We start from the raw sequence: 12,052 nt of genomic DNA on the forward strand, positions 1-12,052 counted from the left end.
GAAAAACGCTTTTCCTACCCTTCGTGTTCCTTTGAATATTTTTGTATGTCTGCTTTGAAGTCCTTTTTATGGAGACATCCCTGTGTTACCAGTTAGGGGCTGGGTTGTGTTTCGGGCTGGTCCTGGCCGGGGGGGGCAGCCGGCGGCGCTGCACGTGCCAGCCTGCCCCGCTCCTCGGGCGCAACTGGTGGACGGCGAGCAACAAACCGCAGCCGGCAACTTCTGAGCCAGCGGCTGCACCATTAAAAGTGCCCCTGCACCGCTGCCAAGCGCTACAGCTGCAAACCCTCTCCAGGCATGAAAGCCTCCCTTTCACGTTTTTTTTTTTTTTTTTTTCCCAATTTTTTTTTTTTTCCCCTTCTTCCCTTTTTCTGCTTGACGGGTTTCGGCCTCCTGGGGGAATTTCCGTGGCTAGAGGCCCGGCTGGGGGCAGCGAGGCGCCCCGCCGGCCCCATTCCATCCCATCCGGCGGGCCCGTGGCTGGCGGGCGACAGGACCTGCACAACCGCCGCCGCCAGCCGGAGTGGGATGTTTCATTGTCCGGAAATGATGGAGAAGGAGTGACTGTGGCGGCGGGGGGACAGCGGGTGTGAGTGCCACTCCGTGCGCGACCCTGGCCCGGGGCGGGGGGTGTCCGGGGAGAAGGCCGGCGGACGGCAGGGGAGCCGGAGCGCGGAACGGCGCGGAGCTTCCCGCGGCGGGGGCGCGGCGGAGGGCCGGGCACGGCGGCGGAGCGGGAGGAAATGCAGAGGTAGGGCGCGCCGCGCTGCCGGCTGCGGCGGACGGGCCCCCCCCGAGGTTCCCCTCCCGCCCCCGGCCGCCCCCCGCCGCCGGCCCGCGGCCGCCGCCCCCCCCCCGCCCCCGGCCCCGCGGGTGCGCGCCCGCCGCCAAGTTGCCGCCGCTTCGTTTTGCTGTCCCTCCTCAGTCCCGCGCCCCCGAGCCGTGAGTTTTCTGCATAAAATACATTAACGAGCCCTTTCATTTGCTTGTTCCTTTAGGGTCGCCTGTTAGTTTTTGTTGGCGGGGGGGGTGCAGGCGCTTTGTTACTCGGTGAGAGAGCTGGCAGATGTCCCAAGTGAGAGAACCTCTTCCTCCGGGGCCTGAAGGGCCAGAGCAAGCTCCGACTGAAAACAGCTCTTTGATCTCTCTCCCTCGAGGTAAGTTGCTTTAAAGTTTCTCTGTAATTGTTGCGCCTTTTATTTGAATGATACATTTACTGGTTTGTTTTGTGGGTTTTAACCCCTCTTCTCTTTCACACCCACCCCACCCCCCCTTGGTGTAACTGTAACGCTTTCACTTCCACCTCTTTATTGTTTTAACCAGAAATTCCTGCGTAGAAAATGCCAAAAAAAAAAAAAAGATGCAGTGATGTCAGCACCAGATCTCAGTACTTGAAATATTGCAGTCATTCAGAGGCAGATGCTGCTCCTTAAAAAACACTGTCTTGTTTCTCTGTTTGTGTTTGTGTCTGTGTTTAGAAGCTCTTTCCTGTAAAGCTCTCCCCTGTAAAGCTCTCCTTCCAGGTCTCACAGTAAATTGAAAAAGGTTGGTCCAGGAGTGTTGTTCAGGTTGGAGGTCACTTTGCTGTTTTTTTCTTAGATTACTCTGTGACGCTACAGCCAAAACCAGTTTCTGAGAGTATTAACTTGTTTTGTATCAGCTGTTCAAAAGCTTATTTAAAAGTACATTAATCTTAAAGAGAAATTCTTCAAGTTATGTCTTATTTGCATTTGCACAAAATACATTGATATTCTGATCGCCTTCGCGTAGGGAAGTTTGACAAGGTGTATTGCAGGTTATCCTCAAAATAGGGAAGTACATTTACCTCCTGAGTCCTGGTCTGTGAAGACGAGATTTAACTGTTCCTTTTGTTTACAGCTACAGCTTTGTTTTCCAGAATTCTGACAGAAGTTTAGAAAGTCTCTGAAGAACAGACAAATAATCTTGTTCAAAAACTGTAACTTTATTCATAACTGGTTAACTGGAGCAGAGCCTGGTAACACAGTTGTGCAACTGTGGATTAAAGATGCAGTCTTGTTTTTGTAACTTGGAAAAATCAATATCTATGTGAAATCAAAGTTGAAGACTCATTTGAGAAACCAGAAAGTATCCGTAGCTAAGTAAAAAATGTTCTGGCAGGGAGACATATTAAATTGGCTTATACTTATCTTATTGTTGGGTTGGTTTTTTTTGTCCTGGAGAATGACTCATAACTTCTAAACAGTAAAAAATAATAATAAAAAAAGATTAGATACAGAAGATCAAGCATGCAGAACTGAACTGTTAGAATCATGTTTTTGCCAGAAACATCAGTATCTGTGACACATGTTTATTTTCAATGTGTTGTTTTTAACTGTCATGTGATCAGGTGGCCACACTGGTTAATTGCTGCATGTAGGCCATACATCAAAGTTACTGAAGTTGTGATTCAGTGATCTAACCAGCCTGGAAACTGGTCTCCTTCTTACAGTGCTACTTTAAATTGGGTTTTCACTATGAAATAAAGTCTTCTGTGATTCCATTTTGTAAGATTTTCAATACATGCTCTTCCTTTTATGAAAAATAAGGAAACAAATACTGATCTGTCCGTGGACAAGTTATGTGCAGAAAATCTGAATGACACAGTTACAGCTTACAGCTGTTGAGGTGGAGGATTATAGAGTTACTCTCTTGGGGATCAGTAAGGTACAAACATTTGTAATATATTGATTTAGGTTTGCTCGCTGGCCACGCCTTTCAAGGCACACACTCAATTTTAAAGCGTGTATACAGTTCACAGAAAGACAAGGCTGGCTTTTTACAGAATTCATCATTCAAATACATAATTTTTATTCTAATGAACTCAGATTTAAGGATAACTGTAGATATTTGTTGCTTTTTTCTAGCTTAAGTCTGTTGGGGAAATGGGGGTGGAAAGAGGAAGAGGTGAGTTCATAACATTTCCAGTCTATATTCCAGCATTTCTGTTGTCAGCTTTGCAGTGTGTGGTTACAGGGTAAGGTAGTCCAGATATTCCAGGACTGAAGATCTGAGATAATATGCCTGGGACTTTCAGTACCCCGTACTCTGTCTATACTACCCCCAGGACATCCAAAAGTACTCTGACTTCTGCAGAATTCAATGATAATTTTAAAAGCTGTAGTTGAAATTAATATTATTTCTGGAAATAAGCTAGAGGTATTTGGAAAAATCTGCAATAATTTGAAATAATTATTACTTCACTTAGAATCACCTCATCATATTTATGTGATGACTCCATATATTTACAGTGAGATACTTGACATCTGTGTCCACCTAGGAATAAAGATTCCTTAATCAGAAAAAAATGGCTTATATTGCATGTGTAATAAAGTATTAAGTGCATTCTAGTGAGAAAGACTTTTTGATTGGTAACAGCATACTTTAATGTGCTTTCTTAATTTATTTAACTGGTATAGGTACCTTACACCCTGAGAACAAACTTCTGTTCTTCTCTTCTGTAGTTCTTTGAGGTATCATCAAAATATCCAGATCTTCAAAGTGCTGCTTTTGCTTGCTATCGTACACGTTCAGATGCTGAAGCCAAATTGTATTTTTCCATGAAAGGAAAAGAAACTTCAATTGAATTTTAAATATTCAGCAAATAGCTATCCCACAACTAGCTATCCCACAACCTAATTAAAAACCAGACAAAAGTAATAAAGCTTAGGCAGGTTGCAGGGATAGACATCAGTTGTGGAGCTGGTGAAAACTGTGGGTTGAGACATGGTTTGGCCTACAGATGTGGCATGCTCTAGCTTTCACAACTTAAAAGAATTTGTGTGTTACTTTAACCAACATGCTCTCTCAACAAATCCTCCATCACTGTTCTTCCTTGTTCTTTTTTGAATTAATGCATAAGTATTTTTGAGATTATTGGACTTTGCCCCTCCACAATTAGCATGCTATGAGAGAGAGCAAATGAAATCACAGCATCTTCTTTTATGGCAATGTCAATACTCAGTTTCAGTCTTTAAACCATCATCTGTACCAATGGAGTCTACTGCTACAAGGTACAGAACTACAGCATGAAAAGTTTAATCTTATTTCTGCAAATCTCTAGTTACACTTTTGGAAGGATGTGGCAAAAATTAGCTCTACTCGTGCACCCTTGTTCAAGATTCTGGTCGTACCATCTCTCTTCTCCTGTAGCTCTACAGGCCTTGAAATCAAATTATGACGACTATTGCCTGTGTGCTGTGTAACATAGACAGTGAGTAGTGTCATCTCTATGCTCAGACCACTTCAATTTGGCTATGATCAAGTATTTTCTCCACTGGTAGGTACTGAAATAATATCCCTAAGCAAGGAATGTGACAGTTAGTCACCATTGCCCTCACTGCTTTAAGGAAAATGTTTCATATGTTAGCAGTCATGTCGTGAATATTACCTGGACTACAGGTAGACTTTTTATTCATTAAATCCTCTGCATTTGAATAAACCATGGAATACAAGAGAGAAATTCAATGAACATGGAACTATGTCTAGAGAATCAGGCCTCATTTTAGAAAATGTAGGACTGTAATCTATAAAGTATTTGGAATGCTTTTACCTTTGCTTATTGGTAACTAAATGTAACCTAGACTAATATTTAACTTTCTCAGTTTAGAAAGAGTATAGACAAAATAATAATAATGAGAAACCTATTATGAAATTGAGACTGATAACTGCATTTTAACTATAAGAACTTTATAATCACAGAATGATATGGGATTGGAAGGGACCTCTGGAGATCATCTAGTCCAACCTCTCTGCCATAATAACTCTTTAGATGATGGAAAAACACTAGAATTTATTTTCTTCTAATGAGGTGGGGGAGGAGGGTGGAGAAGTCTAGTAGAAATACTAAGGGTCAAGTTCTATAAGTAACAGTTCTTTCTGGTGCAAATCATGTCACTGTTGCTGGATGGAGATGCAGTTCTGATTTGGTGTCTGAAGAAACCATATTCAGGAATTAATACATCCATTTAGAAAAGTTCAAAAAGCACATGTTTCTTTAAAGAATGTGATTCAAACCTCTTCATGTTTTCTGTTCTTAACTGTTCTCATGATGAGGACTGCTAAAGGAACGTGCTGGCTAGATGAGATGAGGTGACAGAAGACTTAACTGTGAGGAATGTTTGGACATTCTTGAGGCAGCAACGATTGCTGTCACCATAATTATTGCACTTTACTAGCAGTGCCTCAGTGTTATGAGTAATGGATTTTTAACGGTTAACCAGCGCACTCAGATTGCTCAAACTTACCAAATACTTCCTCTGTATTTGTGTTCCCACTTGCAGTCTGACAAGAGTTGACTGAATCTGTATTAATTTGTTTCGTTGCTATCTGTCAGTACAGAGGCATTTATTGAATGTTACTGACTAAAGTACTTAAAACTTTCATAAGTGTCTAACTCTAGTTTGTCATAAAAATATACTTCTGCTTTCAGTTTCACATGCATGCCGTTGCAGTACAGTGATTCATGTCCACGTGGGTGTGATAAGCCTGTATTTCATAGAGTTGACTGTAAAGGTCTTGCATCAAATTTGAAATACTTTTGTTCCATCTCATAGGCTAATTTTATATCAGAATAATTATTCAAAAAAATTAGATTCCAGGCGTGCAGAAGTTAGATTTCTTTTTGTTTTAGACACTTATATTTTCCTAATAGGTGACATCCAGCAATGAGTGTGCTATGCTGGTGTTTTCATTTGGATCAGCAGTGCATTTTTTGAAGTGAATCTCCTGTTGGCCTCTGCTTTGGTTTGCATTGTGGAGTGATACTGGGGAGTGACCTGGACTGGATTCCTTTTGGACAACATATTCTGAAAGATGAGCTGCAGGAATGTGCCTAATGTACTCCAGCCACTAATGAGCCTTCAGTCTTTGAGATTAAATCTGAGAGCTAGTCCAGAGTAGAAAGCCCCTGGAACATGTATAACATGGAATGTGTCCTTAAAATCAAGTCTTTCACTCTATAGGCCCACTGTTACTGGCCCATGCTATTGCTAATAAAGCCATAGCCACTGAGTATTATGTGAAACTAGTTTCGTACGAAATGTGAAACATTGTTGAATGCATGACATAAATTTATAACTGACTGCATGACAAATAGTGTGATTATTTGTGAAAAGAAGTTTTCACTTATGTATTTGAACTTTGTAATGGTTTTAATTGTGCAGAGTACCTATTTGAATGTTGTTACTAATTTTTAATTTATCATGACTGAAATTTGTCTAGGGCTGTCAAACTTGTAGTATATTCATAGTTATTCCATAGCTTGCACCTGGAAAATTCTGTGTAAGAGCTTTCCAAGAAGTTCAGTTGAATTGCTCTAATTTTAAGACACTGATTTTTTCAGTGGCATTTTTGAGGCCATTGAAAGTTGCAATGAGACATTTAAGTGAAAGCCACCAAAATGAAATGAAAACAAATTATGTATTTTATTTTTAAAACAATCCAACATCTAAATGGAGGCTTGAACTCCATAATTTGTGGATTATGAATATTAATTAGATTGCACAACCAGTCATTAATGAAATTAGGTCATTTCAGGCAAATCATGAACTGGAATAGGCATTCTGTTACACAAATAACACAGCTGAACTTTCGTGTTATGTGAAATGCCTAAAAGTTTTAGGCATTTCATGAAGTAGCTGGTGGCTGTTACGTTTAATGGTTGCATTGTCAAACCTGGTATTATCGCAGTTCCTTTGTGTTATTGTTGTGAACAGTGGAATTTTCAGTAGGAAATAGCATCCTCAGTGTTCCTTGCCAGCAAGCATATTAATGACCAAAGGAAGTGTTAGAAATGCAGTGTTTGCCACATGCTCTTCGATCCCTCCCAACTGCGGTAGGCTTGAAACAGAGAACCATTTTGTTATCTTTCCTTTTGGGAACATTCTTCACCTTTTTGTTCCTTGTAGACCTACTCTTGTAGTTGGTTGGGTTTTGGGTTTTTTTTTTTTTTTTTCACTTTTATAATTGCTCTCTTTGATTTGAAGGATAAAATTCCATTTCGGATGGTTTGAGTTTTGCACGTGTATGTTTAAATCTGCATCTGCTTGTTCAGGGATAACTCAGGCCTTCTGAGGGTTCGTGCTTACATCCCAGCAGCTGGGTCAAGTTTAGGTACTTAAGTCAGCTTTGCTCTGTGCTTCCATTATTTTTCTACCCTTAAAGAGTAAAACGGTTGGACTGTTCCCATCTCTGCACTTTGGAGGTTGCAATGACTCCACTGTGCCAGCCCGTTCTGCTTGTCCCTCTCTCCTTGATGAGAACGACGCGCTCAGGTTTCCAGAAGCCTTTCCTGACGGTTGCTTTTGCTGTACTTGTTATTTGGTGTGGTCCACCACTTTGTTGGTGAACAGAAAATGAATGTGCCATAGCAACAGAGCCTTCTGTTGTTGCAGCAATGGGATTTTGAAATCATTTTACATCGACAGTATCCCTGTGTCAATAAACAAACTCGAAGCCTGTTTCTCAAGTCCAGTTTGTCATGTTGCTAGTCAAGCACTCTTAAGAGTTCACATGCTTGGAAGAAATGGCAGAGTCAGTATATAGGCTTATGTGTCATCTAATGAGTAGAGATCAGCTGCCAATCACACTCTGAGGACGTGCAACCCACTTAATCTGGGTGCTTGTTTCCATTTTTTTCTCATGTTCAGGGATTGACTGTTACATAGTTACTGATGCACTGAGGTATGATACCATCTCGATTTATACTTTGCCAGTGTCCCGGTTTGAAGTAAAACCGAACCAATTTTCTGTTCTGTAACTTTACATCCTAGCTAGGCCTCCTCTAACTCTCTGAAATTAACGGCATATTGTGGAGAAAACTGCTCGTTCTCAGAATGATAAGACCAATGTTTGTGTTCCGTGCCAAGGAACAGTATGCAGGGAGGCCCTTGCTTATACTTATTGCTATAACAACCACGGTCAGCCAATTTTGTTATTTGCCCCCTTAGAGGGTCGGAAACGGAAAAAACGTAGAGGGGTCACATTGGTGGGGAGGAGTGGACAGGACAGGTGACCCAAACCTGACCAGCTGGGGTATTCCATCCCATCTGCCCCATGCTCAGTATAAAAGCTGAGGGATCAAAGGGTCAACCCCCTTCCTGCGATGGCCAACGTCCAGAGAGGACTCTGTCTGTTCATCCGCCTTTGATCCCGATCCGTGTGTTCCTGACTCCAGAGCTGGAATCCAGTTCCCATCCGTCGCTGAGTCCAGTCTGGGACTTCCCCAGTGCCTGCCGGTGACATGACTGTCATCCTGGGAGCTTCATACGGTTTTGTATATATTGTATCTATTTCATTATTTTCTTCTTTATTTTTATTTTAATATTAATTCTTCATTAAAGTAGTTTAGTTCATTCTAAACTTCTGAATCTCCTTATCTCTTTCTCCTCCTCTCTCCTCTTTTGGGGGAGGGAGAAGGGGGAGGAAGGGCCATCTGTTTGTCTGGTTCTGGTAAATTAGGCCCAAACCACGACAGTCAGCATGTTGTAACCCTTCCTTATTTAAACCTTAAATTTGCATTAATCTCTGCACAAGTAGAGTTTGTGCCCATGCTTACCTTCAGGATAAATCACAGGGTGCTCTGTGTGGGTGTCGTTCCCATGGGGCTTTTGGCTAGAAGCCCTTCAGCCCCGGGACTGCCATTCATTTAGGAGAGGTAGACAGCCACACAGGTTGCTGTGGTAGGTAAAGACGACTATGTTGCTTTTGTGACATGACCTAGAGTAATTTGCTGTGGTTTTAAACAGAGATTGGATTTTTACCTCAACGCTGCCAGACTCTGAACATACTGAGTCTTTTCTTCCCATTATTTGAACTGCTAGGAAGAGCATCTCTCTTTTTCTTCTTGGCTGCTAGTTTTGGAGGTTAGTCACGTGAGAGTCAAGGATGTATTAGAGGAAGCAGAAGGTAAAATACTGCTGAAGCATTACATAAAAATTCTTAAGGTTAAGCTTGATTAAAATGGAGAAGTGTTATGAATTTATTTGGAGATGCAGTAGAAAATGGCCATGCCTGTCTATGGGTGGATCCATCCATTAGTATTTGTGTGAGCTGTAGACTTTATTAAAACTGCTCTGCCACAAGTGTGGCACATCAGACAAGATTAAGGTCTTTGTGTGGATTCTTACTGGACCTGTAAATGTGTTGTCTTTCATAAATGACTCATCACCCTTCTTATGCACCTAACGCAAAAATAATGGCATCAACAAACCACAGACTCAAGAGTGTTCTTGAGGCTGTTTTCATGTGTGATTAATTGTAGTTGGTATGTTGTAGTTGCACATCTAAAATTTAAAAAAAAAAAAAAAGTTATGATCTCATCAGCTGTTTATTATAAGGGAATAATCAAGAAATTTCTTTGTACTAAAACTGAGGCCTGATGCACATTCAAGAAAAAACAAATAAATTAATCAGGAAACCAGTGTTTGTCTATTTTCAGTGTTAGGGTGCATCAGAAGTGATGTATGAAAAAAATCTTAAGTAATCATAGCTTAAGGTCTACTTTTTCTAAAGCCCCTTTGTACTAAGTCTGGCTGGGATGGAGTTAATTTTCTTTGTGGCAGCCCCTGTGTTTGGTATTTGTGGCTACAACAAGGTTGATGGCACACCAGTGGTTTGGCTATTGCTGAGCAGCACTTGCACAGCACTAAGGTTTTCTCTTTTCCCACTCTGCTGCCCCAGTGAGGGGGCTGAGGGTGGGCAAGGGGTTGGGAATGGGCACAACCCAGACAGCTAGCTCAGGTTAACCAGAGGGATATTCCACACTATATAACGTCACACTCAGCAATAAAAACTGAGGGGAGGAGGTTCTGAGGGAGGTAGCCATTGCTGGGAAACTGGTTTGGGCATCCGCCTGCTGGTGGGAGGTGGTGAGTGATTGCCTTTCCATCCCTTGTTTTGTTTTTTCTTCCTCTCCCTTTCACTTATTGAAGTATATCTCGACCCACGAGTTTCCTCACTTGTGCTCTTTCTGTTCTTTCCCCCCCATCCCGCTGTGGGCTGGGGAGGGAAGGAGTGGCCGTGTGGTCCTTGACTGCTGCCTGGGTTCAGCCCACCACACCCACAGAGCAGCATCTGCCAGGAGATCAGCTGCTCCGGTGGGTCATTCTGAAGTCCAGAGGAAGGTATCAAGTTATTGTTTTATGTCAGTGGTGTAGGTTTCTGTTATGAACTTTCATGGGGAAGTCTTTATATGAATTCAATAGATCAAAGAACAGGTACTCAAATAATGCTGTTGTAAATTTCCTGTCAAAATTGTTTGGTGTTCAATTGCAACATTAGGGACGTTTTTACTTTTTAATACTGCCTCTTAATTCTTTCTTGTTAACTCTTAATATTGTTTACATGCTTTTGACTGGCTGATTACCATATCTAGCTAGAATAATAAAAATAAACATGAAAAATACACATACAACCTATACAGTAAGAAAAAAAAAAGATACTGAACAGAAAACAAGCAGAGGAATGAAAAAATCCCTATGAATTATGACTTGATTGTATTCTGCACTCCTTCGAATTTATTAGATAAAAATGTAATCTAGAACACTGAGAGCCCCATAATATTATAATTTATGTTTCCTTAGAGCTGTTCATTGTTTACTACATGAAATAGCAGGGCTCTGCAAAGGTGTATCCTATACAAGAAAACTGTATGCAGTAACTCTTCAGTTTTGTACTACCCCTGCAGGGTAGTTATTGTTGTAATCTTGGTGGTGTTACTGCAGTAAAGTAATTTAAGAGCAAAATCTCTTAAAATAGCTTATATAAGCTTACTCTACATGGAAAGCAGAGTGTACTGTGCTTGCATTTCTTTTACAGTAGCTGTCTCCAGGACACTACTTATTTTCACTCAGTCTGTTTTAGGGTACTTTTCAAACACTTTTGAGACATGTTTGCACCTAAATACCTAACTGCATATGTAAGATCATCATACTTCAATACAGTCGGATTTGTATCTTACAGATACCAGGTAGAAATAGTTTGTATCTAATGTCTGTCAAAGGGGTTGAAAAAATCTGGGTATTTTTTGGCTAGGATAAGTATCTAGGTAAGATTAAGTCATCAGGGCAAGACGCAAAACTCATTGAAGTCAATGGATATCTTCCCAGTCACTTCAGTAGCTTTAGGCCAGTCCCAGTGAAACATTTCATCTCAGGATGGGCTTGAGGAAATATTGACACGTTGAAGAAATGATGATGGGAGGGAGGGCTGAGAGAGAAGTACCATGGAGGTAGCTGGGTCAGACGTTTCAGAGGTGGAAATTAATAGAAGGGGAGCAGTAGTGCTTGAAGGCACGTGCTGCTACACATACAATATGGCATATATTATTTTGAGTGATGTTTGGTGCTTCAGTTTAATAGGGTGGATAACAAAGGCAGAAAGTTAGGATTTAAAATCAAACTGCTGTTGGTTACATAAAGAAACTAACGTTTAATACGTCACGGTAGCAATAAGTGATTTTTCTGTGTCTCAGGACTGGAATAATTGCTTTACTAGAGGATACGGTATCATTACGTTGCGATAAGTTGTTTATAAACATGTTCTTGTTTGAAACATAAATAGAGCTAACAGACTTTTCAAAAGTTGCTTGTTTAGATTTATTGTAAATATTAAATGTTGTACGTATACTCAAAAAATATTCAAGATTGAAAATATTTAGTGTTTTACAGATCCCTCTAGTACGGGATATAAACTGATAATCTGTCACTGTGAATAATGAACAAAGTAATTCCAGATTTGCAAATGTTTCCTTGAATGCCAGTAGGAAAAACCTGTAGCAATCAAGAACAGAAAGACTTTTGTGTGTGAATTTGACTATTAAAACATTAATGACAGCGAAAATGAAAGCTGTCACCTTGGTTTGAGAAAATGCAGGTCTGCATGTGCACTGGCAAAATCATCAAAACAAGATCTGCTATCTCGTGAAATAACCTTAAGAACCCCTCAAATAATCTTACTGTGGAAATTTCCCTGCATCTTGTATATGTTTGGAGAGAATAAATAATTTTTCCTTTCATCATAGGCTAAACTTTTA

At 40.9% G+C, this 12,052-nt stretch overlaps 1 protein-coding gene across 1 annotated transcript in view; it reads left to right on the top strand.

The window, feature by feature from the left end:
• Positions 1-356: 356 nt before the first annotated feature.
• MDFIC (MyoD family inhibitor domain containing) overlaps positions 357-12,052 on the top strand; it is a gene marked incomplete at its 5' end in the record, with an annotated part of 48,642 nt that continues 36,946 nt past the window's right edge. Inside the window, 5 exon segments of the mRNA XM_074168247.1 lie at positions 357-439; positions 441-505; positions 508-574; positions 576-589; positions 999-1,157. Of these exon segments, the coding sequence (XP_074024348.1) occupies positions 357-439; positions 441-505; positions 508-574; positions 576-589; positions 999-1,157 (388 nt within the window).

Source organism: Numenius arquata, chromosome 2 (genome assembly GCF_964106895.1).
Source record: "Numenius arquata chromosome 2, bNumArq3.hap1.1, whole genome shotgun sequence".
Lineage (NCBI taxonomy): Eukaryota > Metazoa > Chordata > Aves > Charadriiformes > Scolopacidae > Numenius > Numenius arquata.